Source organism: Nansenia antarctica (assembly GCF_963989245.1).
Source record: "Nansenia antarctica genome assembly, chromosome: 2".
Taxonomy (NCBI): Eukaryota; Metazoa; Chordata; class Actinopteri; order Argentiniformes; family Microstomatidae; genus Nansenia; species Nansenia antarctica.
The window spans coordinates 4,431,101-4,450,159 of record NC_137675.1 but is presented as its reverse complement, the minus strand read 5'-3'; the positions used below and the strand labels follow the sequence as shown (position 1 = coordinate 4,450,159).

General features: G+C 48.8%; 2 protein-coding genes across 2 annotated transcripts in view; both read right to left on the bottom strand.

The window, feature by feature from the left end:
* LOC308151828 (long-chain fatty acid transport protein 1-like) overlaps window positions 1–9,158 on the bottom strand; it is a gene marked incomplete at both ends in the record, with an annotated part of 28,968 nt that extends 19,810 nt beyond the window's left edge. The window contains 2 exons of the mRNA XM_080524718.1: window positions 7,854–7,992; window positions 9,031–9,158. Coding sequence (XP_080380844.1) covers window positions 7,854–7,992; window positions 9,031–9,158 — 267 coding nt within the window. The remainder of the gene's footprint in view (window positions 1–7,853; window positions 7,993–9,030) is intronic.
* A 2,664-nt stretch (window positions 9,159–11,822) lies between these two features.
* LOC308151827 (prostaglandin E2 receptor EP1 subtype-like) lies at window positions 11,823–15,090 on the bottom strand (the record flags this gene model as incomplete). The annotated part of the gene is made up of 3 exons (XM_080524717.1): window positions 11,823–11,849; window positions 13,196–13,405; window positions 14,083–15,090. 3 exons carry the CDS (start codon window positions 15,088–15,090, stop codon window positions 11,823–11,825), a joined length of 1,245 nt encoding a protein of 414 aa, XP_080380843.1.
* Between the last annotated feature and the right edge of the window lie 3,969 nt (window positions 15,091–19,059).

Here is a 19,059-nt window from a genome sequence, read left to right as displayed (position 1 = left end):
CTCTACCCCCCTGTACAGACCTCCTTATCCCCTCTACCCCCCTGTACAGACCTCTTCATCCCCTCTACCCCCCTGTACAGACCTCTTCATCCCCTCTACCCCCCTGTACAGACCTCCTCATCCCCTCTACCCCCCCTGTACAGACCTCCTCATCCTCTCTACCCCCCTGTACAGACCTCCTCATCCCCTCTACCCCCCCTGTACAGACCTCCTTATCCCCTCTACCCCCCTGTACAGACCTCTTCATCCCCTCTACCCCCCTGTACAGACCTCCTCATCCCCTCTACCCCCCTGTACAGACCTCTTCATCCCCTCTACCCCCCTGTACAGACCTCCTCATCCCCTCTACCCCCCCTGTACAGACCTCCTCATCCTCTCTACCCCCCTGTACAGACCTCCTCATCCCCTCTACCCCCCTGTACAGACCTCTCCATCCCCTCTACCCCCCTGTACAGACCTCTTCACCCCCTGTACAGACCTCATCATCCCCTCTACCCCCCTGTACAGACCTCAATGGCCCCTGGTCCTAGAATAGATAACATTTTCTTATGATGACTGATGGACAGATGATTCACTTAATTAGACAAATCTATTTAATAATAATAATAATAACTTTTATTTGTATAGCACATTTCCTGCAAACGTTGTAGCAACAATTTGCTTTCGATAAAGGCGTCTGCTAAATGCTAAAAATGTAAATGTAGTGCCAAAATAGTGCGGGTGACATAATTCACCAGAAATGCATACAAGATGATGCAGTTCATGTTGTAGCCAATCAGAGTAGTGTTGCTAGGTAGAATACCTCATAAAACACTTGGAACACTCGAGGTGGTGAGTGTTCCGGAATGCTTTGGCAGTTGGTGAGTTCAGATCACAACACGCTTCTGGCCTGGGTTGCACCAATTTGGCGTAAGTCATTACTAAACCCCTAGTTGTTACTAGCTAGTTTCAAACTAGTTGTTTACTAATTTCGGTTGCACCACGCCAACCTTCTGCCAATCTTAGCTAGTAAATACTTAAGTTGTTACTAAGAAGACATTAGCCAATCAGCGAGCAAACCAAAACCCTCCGTTTTTAAATCCTCAATTTTGGCCGCCATTGGCTAAAAGCTTTAATTTGGCTCTACAAGTGTTAATATGTCATTTTTAGGGTTGGGTATCGTTTGGGTTTTATCCGGTACCGGTTACTAACCGATACTTTAAAAACGGTACCGGTACCAAAACGGTACTTAATTCGGTACTTTTGATTTTTAAAAATGACATATATATATATATATATAATAACACAGTCGACAACATTAAACAGCTTTTCACTTTTTTATTGCTGAGGCACAATAACCACAGTTACACCTACAACCACAGTTACACCTACAACCACATTTACAACAACTACAACCACAGTTACACCTACAACCACAGTTACACCTACAACCACAGTTACACCTACAACCACAGTTACACCTACAACCACAGTTACTCCTACAACCACAGTTACACCTACAACCACAGTTACTCCTACAACCACAGTAACTCCTACAACCACAGTTACTCCTACAACCACAGTTACACCTACAACCACAGTTACTCCTACAACCACAGTTACACCTACAACCACAGTTACTCCTACAACCACAGTTACTCCTACAACCACAGTTACAACCACAGTTACTCCTACAACCACAGTTACACCTACAACCACAGTTACAACCACAGTTACACCTACAACCACAGTTACACCTACAACCACAGTTACAACCACAGTTACACCTACAACCACAGTTACACCTACAACCACAGTTACTCCTACAACCACAGTTACAACCACAGTTACTCCTACAACCACAGTTACACCTACAACCACAGTTACATTGTTGAGCCAACAATATAAACATAGGTTAAATAATGTTACTGACTGTAGCTAAATATTTGGAGGGCGAATGTCCACTGTCTCCCTCTTTAAATAAATAAACGGAAACATTATTACTAACCTGAGGAAATGCTGTCATCATCATCCTCAATGGGAATGGCGATCTCCGCCTCCCCCTCTCCGGAGGTGCTTGCTGCTGCTGAGGTGCTTGCCGCCGAAGGGCGGGTGAACTTGCGCAAGCTGTCAAACACGGAGCACCCTTCTACCCTTAAATGTATCGTGCGTTGTCAGGTGTTTCATCAAGTTCGATGTGTTGCCTGCTTTACACGCAAATGATTTAAAACATTTTGAGCACTTCGCGTTGTTTTCATCGAGTCGGGTGAAATGCAGCCACACTTTAGAACGCTTCATTGCGGTCTTCGGCATTCTCGGTGACCTCGTAGCTAGGCTAGCTAGCGAAATTAGATAATATGATTATGATTATTATGATGATAATAATAATATCAATACAATAATACAATAATACAATCACTAACTATATTACTACACTTACTATAAACTCACTCTTCTTCTTCTCAACACAACTGCTCACCTCACTACCACGACACGCACTGATTGGAAATTCGAAACAGGCGATGTCACTCACGTCACGACTCAAGTCACGTGTGGTTGACACCAGTTTTTTTTTTTTTTTTTTTGAAAAGTACCGAAATGAGGAACCGAAATCTCCTTTGCGATTCGGTACGGGTACATACCGAATGTAAAGTAACCGGTACCTACCGGTACCGACTTTCGGTACCCAACCCTAGTCATTTTATGAAGTTTTAATATGTTTTCAGGCGAGAAAGTAGCCATATATATTCCCAAAATGTGTCCGGTTTATCAAAATAACCCGTTTATATATCTGATCTGACGTTTTTTTCCCCACTTCTGTGGGAAACTTCGCTAGCAACATTACGTTGCTAAGATAGGCTGGTTTCCCCTGCTTCGGCAGGCTACTTTATCTCCGCTGAGGTAACGACGGTAAGCTACGAGTTAGTTATAGTTACTTACACCACCCTAGGGCTATGTATAAATATTTAGTAGTTACTAAGCTCTACGTCATAACTAGTGTGCTTGGTGCAACCCATTCAAGTTTCGTAGTGACTAAATCTTGATTTAGTAAATACTTACGCTATAACTAGGGTTAGTTTGTACTTAGTAAGAAGTGGTGCAACCGACCCCTGTTGTTGCAGACGAACTGAGCATATGCTACCTGACGTGACCTATATATATATATAGATAGATAGATCTATATATATCAGGGGTGCTCACACTTTTTGGAACCGAGATCTACTTTTCAAGTAGCCAGTCTGCCAAGATCTACCAGTCTAGTTTCAACATCGCAAACGTACATGCACGTACTACAAACACACACACACACACACACACACACACACACACACACACACACACAGTTCCCAGCCTGCATAGTAAACTCACAATACACTTTCCCTCTCTCTGTCACACAGCCACAGGAGAAGACCATCACAAACCCTCCCTCTTTGCTATTCTCGCTCACACACATTCACACACACACACACACACACACACACACACATTTGCCAGTCTGCATAGGGAGCCATAGCACAAACCCTCCCTCTCTCTCCCCCTCTCTCTCACTCTCTCTCTCTCACTCTCTTACACACACACACACACACACACACACACACACACACACACACACACACACTCACTTTCTCTCACTCACACACTGACAGCCAGTCTGCAGTACCATAGCCAACTACTGATCCAACAAACAGAAAAGTAAACCAGATACAAAACAGGTAGTTCCCTAGTTTGAAAGGAGGAAATAAATGCATTTCTCTACCTTAGTGGGAGACCTGGCACTGGGAGGAGGCAGCTAGTTTCTAGTAGTCAGGGCTGTAGGAGCTGGTTGCAAGGTGTCATCAGCCACTGTGGATCTGTCATCGAAAAGGCAATCTGCAGACTCGAGAAACTTTTTTCACAATTTCGCCGTCTTTGAATGACTTCTTGTGTTTAACAAGAACGTGACTGACCGTACGTTTTCGCTCTTTTGCCACATTTCCCTTCTTCGAAACAGCCATCGTAGATTTGCTGATCAGACTGACGCACTTCCAATATCACATCGTGTAAAAAAGTCCTCCTCCCATTCTGGATGGAAGTTATACGTTATTGGTTTCTTACTTGGTCCAGCTTCCCCACTCATTTGTATAGCCTTTATTTAGTATTATATAGTAAATTGTAGAAATTGGAAGGCTAACTAGGTAATTAGTCTCGCCGGTATTTTGTATTTTGTAGTTGGTGCTGTTGACTGCGCATGCGTGGTGAACCGCGTGTTAGGTGTAGGTGAAAAGATCAGATCTCAGACTGGCTTACCTGTACGTCAATCAAGTGGCAAAAGCCATAGTGAGGATGGATGATAGGTGATTATTTTTTTTATTTTATTTTTTTTCAATGCCATGCGATCTACCCATACTACCTTTGCGATCGACCGGTCGAGCGCGATCGACGTATTGGGCACCCCTAATATATATCATATACGCCATGCAGCTGGCGCTTGTATCCAAAGCGAGTGACATTGCAGTGTCCTGTTTCAGCCTATATGGGACCAGCGGGAATCGAACCCACAACCTAAGCGTTGTTAGCCCCATGCGCTACCATCTGAGCCACCGAGGAGGACCACGATTATGATTGATCTATCCTTCCATTAATCTTTATACTGTATATATATAAACCCCTCAAAAAAGTTCGGAAACGCTTTTTTGGTTGATTATTCCTCCCCTTTAATAATACCAATTGGTATTGTATTTTATATCGTTGGAAAGCCTGATTAGTCACCTTTACAACGAGGTACAACTTGTAAGGATCATGCATTCGTGGAATGAGCAACACAGCTAAACGTGTGGGTAGCGGCCCAAAAATATTTGCCAAAATCCCCTATATTCTTCTTTTTTTTTGTGATCAATTTTTTATTATTATTTCAGGGAGTAAAACAAGGGGAGTGGTAACATACAAATAAACAAAGGAGAAAATAGAATAACACAAATACGGTTTACCAGTACAAATACAAAATGCGCATAAACCTTTCAACCCCCCCCCCTCCCCTTCCCTTCCCAATCTCCCTTTACCCCAATAATTCCCCACCTACCCCTCCTCCCACAAATGTCCCTCCCGCCAGATACCTCCCACCCACCCGCCCAATCACAACCCCCCCGCCACCCACCCCCCCCTATCACAGCCCCCCGCCCACCACCCCCCACCCAATCACAGCCCCCCGCCCCCCCCCTACAGGACCCTATGGAAGGAGCAAATCGATTAGCCTATAATAGTGTCTTGAGGATGGTTATAGTTTGGTCCCAGCATGAAACATTGTCCGAAATTGCATGATGCCTGTTGGCTATCCAGTGTTCCATGCTGGCTATGTCAATGAAGTCTAATATCCATCTCTGCGTAGTCAAGAAATGGGGTGACTTCCACCTGCAAGCTATAAGCCTTTTGGCTGCTGTAAGGCCGGCCAGCCAGATGCGTCTTTGTTTGATGTTTAGATCCAGGTTTGAACTGTCATTTAACAATAGGACTAATGGTGAGTGTGGAATGTGTTTGGACAGGATCAGGGACAATGCATCACAAACTGTCCTCCAGAAATCAGCCACTCCCGGGCATTCCCATACCATATGAAAAAAGGTGCCAACTGTATTTCGGGTGCAAAGAGTACAGTTAGGTGAAGGTATGGTCTTTATTTTATGTAGCAGATATGGAGTGAAGTATGTCCTATGAGTAAAATTGAAATGGATAACCTGGTGGTTGGGATTTCTGGAGGAAAGGGATATGTTTTGCCAAATTAATTGCCAATTTAAGTTATTGTGTGATAAAGTATCTTTCCACACTCTGTCAATGTGTAATGGTTTTAAAGAAGCCTTAACCAGGATGGAGTAAAGAGCTGAGACCTGACCCCTGGGTCTGGTGAATGCTATGTGAAATGGATGTATGTCTAATGAGCTATTCCAGGGTACCCCGTATGTGCGCATAGCTGTACGTAATTGAAGGTAGAAAAAAAAGGACGTACCCGGTAAATTAAAGTTTCTCTGAATGTCTTGGAATGAGCGGAGACTCTCAGCCCCAAATAAATTTGAGAATGTGTGAACTCCCTTGTCACTCCACTGGGGAAATGAGATTGGACGGCCTCCCAACTGGAGAATTGAATTTTTAAATATAGGCGAATGGAGGTACCATTTGGTTGAGATTTTGCAGAGCTTTTCCCTATATTCTTCTGTTGGTATTCACTCTCGTTTTGAGTTGCTCGGTGGATTGGATGATTGCAATCTCCCACAGTAATAAGGAAAAAACAACACATATTGGCCATTTTTACACTTTATTAACTTTACACTGTCAGGGACCTCAGTAGTGTGTGGAAGATCCATACGCAGTCACAACAGCTTGGCACCTCCTCCTCATGCTGGTCACCAGCCTGGTCACACACTGCTGTGGGACAGCATCCCATTCCTCAACTAGGATTTGCCGCAAGTCAGCCAACATGGTTGCGTTGGTCACTCTGGCACGTACAGCACGCCCAAGCTGATCCCACAAGTGTTCAATTGGGTTGAGGTATGGACTCACGGCAGGCCATTCCACCCTCTCCACTCCCAAATACTGGAGGTGCTCTGTGATGATCCTGGCTCTGTGGGGGCGAGCGTTGTTATCCTGGAGGATGGAGTTAGGTCCCAGATTCTGGAGATATGGGATCGCCACTGGCCCCAGAATATCATTCCTGTCAATTAGGTGCCATTCAGATGCCAGTCACACACCTGTGACTGACATACACCTGCCAGCACTTGAAGCTCAAAACGAGAGTGAATACCAACAGAAGAATATTGCAGGGGATTTTGGCCAAAAATGTTGGGCCGCTACCCACACGTTTAGCTGTGTTACTCATTCCATGAATGTATGATCCTTACAAGTTGTACCTCGTTGTAAAGGTGACCAATCAGGCTTTCCAACGATATAACATACAATACCAATTGGTATTATTAAAGGGGAGGAATAATCAACCCAAAAACTTCTTTTGAGGGGATTATATATATATATATGTATATGTTTTGAGGGCATTTTTCTGCTTCGTTGGGGTAGAGATTGACAGGAAGGACGGGTGAGAGAGAGAGAGAGAGAGAGAGAGAGAGAGAGAGAGAGAGAGAGAGAGAGAGAGAGAGAGAGAGAGAGAGGACGGGTGACAGGCAAGATATGTCCAGGGTCGGAATGGAACCAGGAACCTTGCGAACCCCAATTCGCTCTTTTCTCAACTTCTCTCTTTCCTCTCCTCCACTCTTCTGAATGTCTCTTCTTTTCCTCTCTCCATCCTCCACCTCCGGACCCCCTCCACACGTCCATTACCTCCCATCTCCCCCTTTCCCTCTCTCATATCTTATCCCTGCCCTCCTCCTCGATTCTTTGGTTTGTAGTGATACAGTATGTAACGTTTATGATAAGAGAACTCTTTCATTTTGTCTCTGTTTCCTCCCTTTCTTTCCCATCTCCTCCCTCCCCTAAACCCTGCTCTCCCCCACTCTCCCACCCCACCCCTCTCATCTCCTCCCCCCCGCTAACCCTGCCCACCCCCCTCACCTCCTCCCTCCTCTAAAACCCTGCTACCCCCTACTCCCCCACCCCACCCCTCTCATATCCTCCCTCCTCTAAACCCTGCTACCCCCTACTCCCCCCTAATCCCCCACCTCACCCCTCTCATATCCTCCCTCCTCTAAACCCTGCTACCCCCTACTCCCCCCTAATCCCCCACCTCACCCCTCTCATATCCTCCCTCCTCTAAACCCTGCTACCCCCTACTCCCCCATCTCACCCCTCTCATCTCCTCCCCCCCCAACCCTGCTCCCCCCACATGTGCTACGCGTACTAGATCGCCCTCGTTTCGAGAGCCTCGTCGTTGAGGTTTGCAGGGAAGCAGGCCTCACCTCTCCTGTGGAGTCACACACCAGCGCAGGCTTGTCTGGGTACAGCGCCACCGTCTGGGCGAACAGGGAAGGGATGGTGCTGCCGTTGCGCATGTGCTGGCGGATTAAGTACTTCACACGCAGTAGAACGTACAGGCCGCTGGGGGAGGTGGGAGGGGGGAGGGGGGTAGAGAGATAAGGGGGGAGATAGAGAAAGAGAGGGAGAAAAGGAGAGTAGGTTCAGCCACTGCCATATACAGGCATTTATTGATACAGGCAAGTCTGCTAACATTGTTCCTTGCCGTAAAGAGAGGGAGAGACAAGAGGGAGAAAAAGAGAGAGAGGGAGGGAGGGAGGGAGGGAGGGAGGGAGGGAGGGAGGGAGAAAGAAAAGGAGAAACAGATACTCTACTAACTAATGCTTAAAGTGAGAGAAATCATCGAGAGAGAGAAAGGAATAGATAGAAAGACAGACAGAGAGAAAGAGAAAGAGAGAGAGAGAGAGGGGGGGGGAGGAATAGACAGAAAGACAAACAAACAGAGAGAGAGGGGGGGAGAGAGGGGGGGGAAGGAATAGAGAAAGACAGGCAGACAGGAAGATAGACAGACAGAGAGTGAGAGTGAGAGTGAGAGAGAGAGACATAGAGAGGTGAAGGGATAGACAGCAAGCCAAACAAACAGACAGTGAGGTAGACGGAGAGAGAGAGAGAGAGATAGACAGAGAGAGAGAGAGAGATAGACAGACAGATAGATAGACAGAGAGAGATAGATAGATAGAGAGACAGAGAGAGATAGACAGAGAGAGAGGTAGACAGAGAGAGAGATAGACAGAGAGAGAGGTAGACAGACAGATAGATAGACAGAGAGAGAGGTAGACAGAGAGAGAGATAGACAGAGAGAGAGATAGACAGAGAGATAGATAGACAGAGAGAGAGATAGACAGAGAGAGAGAGATAGACAGAGAGAGAGAGACAGAGAGAGAGATAGACAGAGAGAGAGAGACAGAGAGAGGTAGATAGACAGATAGATAGACAGAGAGAGAGAGAGACAGAGAGAGAGATAGACAGAGAGAGAGAGACAGAGAGAGGTAGACAGACAGATAGATAGACAGAGAGAGAGAGAGAGAGAGAGAGAGACAGAGAGATAGATAGACAGAGAGAGAGAGACAGAGAGAGGGGGACATACAGCGCAGCACTCACTAGATGTCCCTCCTGGCGGTGCGCAGGGCCACGTAGAGGAACCTCCAGCCCCCCGTGGTGAGGTAGAGGCCCAGCCCAGCGGTGAGGCCCCAGGGCCAGGCCACCGAGCCCAGCCGCAGCAGCCCCATGGAGCTCAGACACGACGACACGCTAAACATGGCACACGTAACCCTGGGGTTGGGGGGGGGGGGGGTAGGAGGGGGGAGGGAGGAGATGAGAGGAAGAGCAATGAGCAGGGTTTAGGGGAGGGAGGAAATGAGAGGGGTGAGGGGTGGGGGGGGGCAGGGTTAGGGGAGGGGGGAGGAGATGAGAGGGGTGAGGGAGTAGGGTAGGGGGTAGCAGGGTTTAGGGGAGGGAGGACATGAGGGGGGTGGGGGAGGGCAGGGTTAGCGGGGGGGAGGAGATGAGAGGGGTGGGGGGGGTAGGGGGTAGCAGGGTTTAGAGGAGGGAGGAGGTGAGGGGGGTGGGCAGGGTTAGCGGGGGGGAGGAGATGAGAGGGGTGAGGTGGGGGGGGTAGGGGGTAGCAGGGTTTAGAGGAGGGAGGAGGTGAGGGGGGTGGGCAGGGTTAGCGGGGGGGAAGAGATGAGAGGGGTGAGGTGGGGGGGGTAGGGGGTAGCAGGGTTTAGAGGAGGGAGGAGGTGAGGGGGGTGGGCAGGGTTAGCGGGGGGGAGGAGATGAGAGGGGTGAGGTGGGGGGGGTAGGGGGTAGCAGGGTTTAGAGGAGGGAGGAGGTGAGGGGGGTGGGCAGGGTTAGCGGGGGGGAGGAGATGAGAGGGGTGAGGTGGGGGGGGGAGGGTAGGGGGTAGGGGGTAGCAGGGTTTTAGGGGAGGGAAGAGATGAGAGGGGTGGGGTGGGAGAGTGGGGGAGAGCAGGGTTTAGGGGAGGGAGGAGATGGGAAAGAAAGGGAGGAAACAGAGACAAAATGAAAGAGTTATCTTATCATAAACGTTACATACTGTATCACTACAAACCAAAGAATCGAGGAGGAGGGCAGGGATAAGATATGAGAGAGGGAAAGGGGGAGATGGGAGGTAATGGACGTGGTGTGGAGGGGTCTTTGATTGATTGATTGAAAACTTTATTAGAAGATTTGCAGAAGTAGGTACATGAAAGTACATATTACATACAAGGTCAACTAACAGGATAAAAACCCAAGAAAGCCACTGGCTTATTTCAATTGGGGTCCTTGATACTCAATTCATCGTTACATGTAAGACAGACAAAAAAACTAGTACTATCTACAAGATAATACAGACAAATAACTAGTACTATCTACAAGATAAACATACATCCATCATGGGAAGAACAATACAACAAAACATTAGGTATGTACAGCGGGTAGGACAGGTGGGGACATACACCACAGGTGGGGGCGGGGGACAAAACACAAAGTATGTACAGTGGGTAGTTCGGGTCTTTTAATCTGATTTTTGATTTAGAGGGTCCGGGTCCGGAGGTGGAGGATGGAGAGAGGAAGAGAAGAGACGTATAGAAGAGTGGAGGAGAGGAAAGAGAGAAGTTGAGAAAAGAGCGAATTGGGGTTCAGTAGCGATTTGTTATTTGTTGACAGAAAAAACAACCCTGACTTAACTGACTAACCCTTAACCCTTAACCCTTGATTAACCCTGACTTAACTGTATGTCTACCCGTAACATTATACATTATACAACATTATACTGATTATACACAGACACCAAAAACCAAACTTTGTCAATTGAAGCGTAGCGTAGTTTATGAAACACCCTCTTACCTGTCGGCTGTCAAATGCAAATGATCTTCAACCGTAGAAGCGACAGAGTAACCAGCGGGGTGCGTGTGTCTGTGTGGCCGCGCCGCAGCTCTCTCTCTCCCGGCTCCACCTGTCAACTCTCTCCCCCCTCCTCCCCAACAAAGTGACCGCTCCAAACTTTCCAACGAGGTCGTCCAAAAAGTCACGTCCACTTTCATGCAACTAAAAAAATAAAATCAACACATTGACAACTATCCCATATAATAGATCTAACTGACAGCGTGGTGAGGAGGCGTCAGAAGTACATGTGTGTGTGTGTGTGTGTGTGTGCGCAGGGCAGGTGGTCGCGATACGGTTCACGGTGGCATAAATTCAGGCGAACGACCCCCCTCCCCTCCCCTCCCCACCCACCCACCTACCCCCGTCCCTAAACCCCGCCCTCCCAACACCACAGAGCCCACCCAACATTTGCTCGGAGAAATGTCCGTCAACGTGAAAGCCTGAAGCCCATTGGCTCCCTGGGGCCGGGGGGCGTGGTGAGGTTGTTTATCGCGCATGGTGGTGTCAGCAGGGTGGTTTTGCATCACCCACCACCGAGTTCACGGTGTGGCACAGTTAGGCAACAATGACTGACACGGGTTAAGTGGGTGAGGTTGAGGTCAGAGACGTGGTGAGGTTGTTTATCGCGCATGGTGGTGTCAGCCACTGGTGGACTCAGGGGGAGCGACCGCCCCTCCTGGTCCCTCCCCGGTTGAAAAACGTCTCTCTTAAGTGCCCTTTTGAGTGGCGAAAATGAGAGGACGTGCTCTATTGGTGCCCCTCCAATGGTCTAAACTTGACCATGTGCCCCCACCGTTGAAAAACGTCGCACTAAAGTGCCCTTTTGAGTGGCAAAATGAGAGGACGTGCCCTATTGGCTGCCCTTCCAATGGTCTAAACTTGACCATGTGCACTGATGGGGTCCCATGTTGTGCAGTAGGCCTATGTGCCCTTTTTTTCTTTTCGCCCCCCCTGCCCTTCAAACAGCCTGAGTCAGCAGAGTGGTTTTGCATCACCCACCGAGTTCACGGTGTGGCACAGTTAGGCAATGACTGACACGGGTTAAGTGGGTGAGGTTGAGGTCAGAGACAGTCTGACAGACAGGGTGGATAAGTTCGTAGAAAGCGCGATATTAGGGCAACTATTACGCAAAATGTCGATCTACGTGACTTCTGACTCATATTCTGTGGGATGAGGGACTGTTGGTTGGTAACACGTTCTGGGCCGTTTTTAACCAAAAAAATAATAATGATTTAAAAAAAAAACTATCAGCATTGTTCCTTTTGTTATTACAAATCACACCCTAGCATATGAAGTACGAAGAGAGGAGAATTGTGTGAACCAAAGTTTGACATTTTATTCATAAGTGACAGAAGGTTGCGATTTTATTGTTTCATTAATGGGAAAACGATTGTCCTTTCCTTTGGCTGGTCGTGACTTGGTGGGGGGATTCTTCATGCTTTGACAAAGTTCAGCCTGTCTGTCTGTGTGTCTGTCTGTCTGCCTGCCTGCCTGCCTGCCTGCCTGCCTGCCTGTCTGTGTGTCTGTCTGTCTGCCTGCCTGCCTGTCTGCCTGCCTGCCTGCCTGCCTGCCTGTCTGTGTGTCTGTCTGTCTGTCTGTGTGTCTGCCTGCCTGTCTGTCTGTCTGTGTGTCTGTCTGCCTGTCTGTGTGTCTGTCTGTCTGCCTGCCTGTCTGTCTGTCTGTCTGTCTGTGTGTCTGTCTGTCTGTCTGTCTGTCTGTCCTTGTTATGTCAGTGTGTCAGTATCGTGTCTGTGTTCTGTCTGTCAGTTATAAACATGTTATAAACAAAATGTATTATTCAGATTGTTCTGATGATCATCATGCGTGTCTGGTGATGTGTGTCTTCTGCCTGTGTGTGTGTGAGTGTGAGTGACTGCCTGTCTGTGTGTGTGAGTGACCTATGGTCTGTGTGTGTGTGTGTGTGTGTGTGTGTGTGAGTGAGTGTGTGAGGTACTGCTAGTCTGTGTGTGTGAGTGTTGACACGCGTGTGTGAGTGTTGATGTGTGTGTGTGTGTGTGTGTGTGTGTGTGTGTGTGAGTGACTGCTGGTCTGTGTGTGTGAGTGTTGACACGCGTGTGTGAGTGTTGATGTGTGTGTGTGTGTGTGTGTGTGTGTGTGTGTGAGTGACTGCTGGTCTGTGTGAGTGAGTGTTGGCGTGTGTGTGAGTGTTGGCGCATGTGTGTGTGAGTGACTGCTAGTCTGTGTGAGTGACCTCTGGTCTGTGTGTGTGAGTGTCCTCTGGTGCGGGTGTGTGAGGTCGTGCTGGTGCGTGTGTGTGTGAGTGACTGCCTGTCTGTGTGTGTGAGTGTCCTCTGGTGTGTGTGTGTGAGGTCGTGCTGGTCCGGGTGTGTGCCGGGACGGTTCTGTCTCTCTGGACCATCCTGCAGAGCCTCTGTAGGACGGACCGCCTGAGCAGGATGTAGACCCAGGGGTCCAGGACCTGGTTCCAGGAGGCCAGGCGGAGCCCCAGGAGAACCTGGGCGTCGGTACCGCTGGCAGACGGGTCTGGGTCCAGGGTCTGGAGCCGGTCCTGGTCCTGGTCCTGGTCCGAACCCCTGGACTGGCTCACTGACATCAGGATAAAGATCTACACAGAGAGAGAGAGAGAGAGAGAAGGAGAGAGAGAGAAGGAGAGAGAGAGAGAGAGAGAGAGAGAGAGAGAGAGAAGGAGAGAGAGAGAGGTTGAGAGAGAGAAGGAGAGAGAGAGGGAGAGGGAGAGAGAGGGTTAAAAAGAGAGAAAGAGAGGGTTAAAAGAAAGAAAGAGAGAGAGAGTTTAATACTGTATTATGAAATAGTAGGGGGAATACTATTCTTTTCACATGTAAAAATGTCCTTTCTGTGTCTCTCTCTCTCTTCTCTCTCGCAATTCTCTCTCTCTCTGTCTCTCTCTCTTTTTTTCATCTGCTCTATCTCTCACCCTCTCTCTCACTCTTTCTCTTTCTCTCTCTATTCTCTCTTTCTCTCTCTCTCTCCGTCTCTCTCTCTTTTTTTCATCCGCTCGCTTTCAACCTCTCTCTCCTTCTCTCTCTCACCCTCTCTCCCTCTCTCTCTCTCTCTCACCCTCCCTCTCTCTCTCTCTCTCTCCTTCTCTCTCTCTTACTCTCTCTCTCACCCTCCCTCTCTCTCTCTCTCTCACCCTCCCTCTCTCTCCCTCTCCCTCTCTCTGTCTCTCTCTCTCTCCCTCTCTCTCTCTCTCGCTTTTTAACCCTCTCCCTCTCTCTCCCCCTCCCCCTCTCTCTCCCTCCCTCCCTCCCTCTCTCTCACCAGCAGGGGGCTCCAGCACACACAGGACACCACGGTGACGCCGGCCAGCTGTGACAGCATCTCCACGTCCAGCGAGCGCAAGGAGGAGGAGGAAGAGGAGGAGGAGGAGGATGAAGAGCACGAGGTCAGACGCTGATGATGACGAGCCCCCGCTCCTCCTCCTCCTCCTCCTCCTCCTTTCCGGCCCTTTCCAGCGGCCCTGGTGGAGGAGGCGGAGGTCAGCCTGGCTCGCAGCAGGGCCAGCCCGCTGAGGGTGTTGCAGACGGCCGACACGGCCAGCGCCGCGAGCCCCAGGCCCGAGAAGGCCCAGGCCAGGCCCAGGTCGGCCGGGGACAGGGCCGGGGAGGACGGTGCCCCGCCGCCCCCGCCCCCGCCCCCGCCGCCGCCGCCGACCGCCAGGAAGCACCAGGTCCCCGGGAAGCGGGGCGCGTAGCCGCCTCCGGCCACCAGGGGCAGCGCGGCGAACAGGAGGGAGGCGCCCGTGACGGTCGCCACGGCGACGCGGCCGCGGGGGCGGCGGGGCAGGAGGAGGAGGGGCTTGGCGATGCCCACCAGGCGCTCCACCGCCATGGCCCCGCCCAGGAGCAGCGGGCTGAGGCCGAAGAAGACCATGGACGCCCCGAACAGCTGGCACATCCCCCGCCCTCCTCCTCCCTCTCCTCCTCCTCCCTCCTCACCCCTCCTGCCTCCCCCCTCCTCCTCCTCCCCCCTCCTCCTCCCCAGGTGGAGTCTCAGGGCCAGGGCGCCGGGGACCAGGTGACCGGCGAGGTCAGTGAGCAGCAGGGCGGTGGCCAGGAGCCGGTAGGTGGTGTGGTGGTGGTGGTGGTGAGGAGGAGGCGGCTTGGGACGCCGCGGCGGACGTCGCGGCCGTTGCCGTGACGACGACGACGCCGACGACGACGTGGCGGCGGCGTTGATGTTGTTGTTGTTGCCGTATGGGGGGCGGGCCAGGACCACCAGCGCCAGGACGTTGGAGAGGGCGCCCAGGGTCATGGTGAGGCAGGACATGGCCAGAGGAGGAGGGGGAGGGGGGAGGGGGGGAGGGGAGAGAAGGAGAGGGGGATGAGGAAGAGGAGGAGGGAGGGATGGAGGGCTGGTGCTGGTGCTGGTGGTGGTGGTGGAGTTGGACATGGGGGGGAGGAGATAGGGCCAGGTGGAGGAGGAGGAGGAGGAGGAGGAAGAGGGGAAGGAGGAGGAGGGGGGGGGGACATCCATGGGCGCTGGTGAGTGAGCGGTCATGTGACCTGGGAAGAGAGACACAACGTAGTGACTGGGAGGGGGGCCGTAGAGGCCACTCGAACACTCCTACTAACACTAAGTCTCAGGTTTATTGGGGCTGTGTGTGTGTTGATTGATTGATTGATTGTACTTTATTGTCCCCGAGGGGAAATTTGTCTTGGGCATGGTACTTTCATGCTTCAAGTGCAACAGTGACGATACATACAACATACAGTAGACAAAGTAAACAACAGGACAGCAACAAACATTGAGTGACATTGGCAGCAGTTTCCACCTGGACATGGCATCATTTGGTATAAATATATATTGCACATAACCCTTCAAGTGGTGTTTTCGAATATTGCACATGGCCCTTCAAGTGGTGTCTAAGATAAAGTGCAGGTGCTGGTGATCATGTCCTAATCATCGTTTCTGCTTGAGAGAATTGATTAGTTTAATGGAGAATGGGACAAATGATAGTTTTAAGAGCTTATAGTTACATCTTGGCATGCAAAGCCTTCTACCTAGGGGGAGAACTTCGTATTCTGTGGAGAGCGGATGTTGGGGGTCTGCGATTATCTTGTTAGCCTTGTCCAGGACAGCTTTTTCATATAGTTTATTTAGGATCACATAGTCTCTTTCACCTACAATTTTCATAGCTGTTTTGTGAATGCTGACTAGTCTGTTTTTTTGTTGTACAGTTAAGTTGCCAAACCACACAATTATTCCATATCTGATTACACTTTCAACAATGGACTGATAGAAAATTCTCATGATCTGCTTTCTCACCCCATAAAGTCTGAGTCGCCTCAGGTGATAAAGCCTCTGCTGTAGTTTGTTACATAAGCTGTCTAAGTGAGTATTCCAGCAGAGATGGTTGTCTAACTGAATACCTAAGTACTTATAAGAGGGCACCTGGATGATTGTTTGGTCTTTAACGACCACAGGCTCATGGTCAGTTACCTGCCTTGGGTCTAACACAACCTCCTGAGTTTTGGTGGGGTTTAAGATGAGATGGTTGCTGTCGCACCATTTAGTGAATATATTAATCTCATCATGGAGCACCGAGGGGTCTGTATCTTTTTCAAGGAGACTTAGAATTGCAGTGTCGTCAGCATATTTTATAATATGGTTGCTTGGGTGGTTACTTTTACAGTCGTTGGTGTATACTGAGAAAAGATATGGAGACAGAACGCAACCTTGGGGGACACCTGTACTGCAGTGTTTAGTCACTGACAGTGTTCCATTGACTTTCACTTGCTGTTCTCTTTCTAACATGAAGGAATGGATCCATTTGATTAAAGTACTATTGACACCCATGTCTTTGAGCTTTCCTAAGAGCACGTGGGGTTGTACCGTATTAAAGGCGGAACTAAAGTCAACAAACATAATTCGGGCATAGGCCTTTTTGTTCTCGAGGTGCTTGGATACAGAATGTGTGATATAGAGAATAGCATCCTCCGTGCTACGGTTCTGTTTATAGGCAAATTGAAAAACATCTAGCAGTGGGTCAATGTGTTTTCTAAGCAGAGACAGTACATATCGTTCAAAACATTTCATCACAATGGAAGTTAGAGCTATGGGGCGGAAGTCATTATTCTCCATGGCACGAGGTTTTTTCGGCACAGGGATTATAATTGACTTCCTCCACAGAGCTGGAACCTCGGTATTCAGGGACTTTTCAAATAGCGGACACCATGCTGTTGTTAGTTCTTCTGCACAGTTTTTGAGAAGAGAAGCTGATAGACCGTCTGGACCTGTGGACCTGTTGGTAGACACCCTGCTAAAGAGACGTTGAATGCGTTGAATGTGTGTGTGTGGGGGGGGGGGGGCAACAGAACTTTGACCTGCGGCAGATTCTGAAGTGAAAGACGGTGACCCCTGTGAGTAAAGAAAAATGTATATCGTTGCACTCGATCAAATTTCAGCACCCTCCTTTCATGACTTTTCCTAGATATGTGCGTTCTACCACCCAGTATCCTTACATTTTCAAAATCACTTAAGGTAAGATAGTGTAAAGCTGTTTTGCAGTTTTTTTCTGTGTAGGAGGGCAGGCTAAAAAAGAAGCGCTCTCTAGTGATCTCTGTGTGTAATGTAATGGAAATTTAACCATACGGTCCTCAGGTGAGACAGGAAAACCAACAAGATGGTACACAGTATTTACTCGTTAATAAGGTTTAATCAAAATAGTTTGCAAAGTATTGACTTCTTCTACAACAGTACACAACAGAAGTGTCATGAGAGCTGTCTTGGCAAGAAGCCCTGAATTCCGGCTCTCACGACCATCCTACTCGACCAGATGCACAAGGTCAGCCGGCCCTCCTTCGAGGGTGGCGTGATTTACAGACAATGAGCTGGTGTGTACCTTATCTCTCTCAGTACTAGCAGAAGGAAGGAAGACACGTTAGAGCATTTTTAGCCATTACAGTAAATAGCAGATTTACATTCTAAAAAGGGGGTCTATTTGACCCCCAAGGCGGCTCTACTAGTAGGTAAAATAGGTACGGCTGTTGTAGTGTTAAGCCTGGTATATAAGGATACATATAGGGCCGGTTTCAGAGACAAGGCTTAAGCCTAGTCCTGGACTAAATCACACTTTCAATGTAAAATCTCCATTGAAGATGTTTTTTAGTCTAGGATTAGGCTTGTCTGTGAAACCGGCCCATAAGGATTTTCAAAATCTTAACAGATTTTTTATCTGAGAGAGACCCCACACATGAAGATAAAAAAATCACGGATTGAACAGTTCTGATCGTATTGTGTGTGGTGTGCTCCGATATACGACCACATGCATAAAGATCTGTCCTCCGACAGTCTGGAGTCTCGTCCCCTAAGCCAGAAATCTGGCGTGATCAGGGTAGGAGTACCCTGACTGACCTGTAGAGGCAGCCTTGTGTGACAGGAGAAATAAAGTGCCGAAGAACGAAAAGAAGAAGACGTGTCAGTCAGCTCGCTTCTTGATTGGCTTACATTCCATTCCACGTCACAATCGGACTCGGGTGTTGTCAATTTCGCCCACACACATGAGGAATTTTGGTAGTAAATATTGAACACGTTTAATATTTACGATTGTCGGCCCCGACCATTTTCCGAGCAGATTGTCAGGAGAAATGGACTCTTAACACACCTCACACGACAGGATAATGGGCCAGATTATCTTTATGTGTGTACCGGGCTTTAGCTCTATACACTCCTGACAGTTTGGATTCGAAACAAACAATGACTGCAGGGTCAAAGTATGTCATGTATGTCCCTGGCCAGTCGTGCTGAGGATTCGCTGACACTAGTTCAGTCAATTCTCGGCATCCCCACTCTTCAAGACCCATCTCTCCTGTCTACATCTTAACCTAAAGACCCCCTCATCCCCTCTAACCCCCTGTACAGTGTCTCTACTGTTATTAAGTTTAAAATATATATATATAATAATAATAATAATAATTCTTCCTTCTTCTAGCATTGTGACTGCCCATGACACCTGGTTCTAGCATAGCTTTTCTTTTTCTTGCGATGACTGATGGATAGATGATTCATTTACTTTCATTCATTAGACAAATGTGTATTTGTTGTAAGTCGCTTTTGATAAAGGCGTCTGCTAAATGCCCAAAATGTAAATGATCCTATCCTGCATGTCATCCCTCCTCTCTCTCACCCATCCTTCCTGTCAGTCTCTACTGTCTCTATCCTCCTCTCTCTCACCCATCCTTCCTGTCAATCTCTACTGTCTCTATCCTCCTCTCTCTCTCTCTCACCCATCCTTCC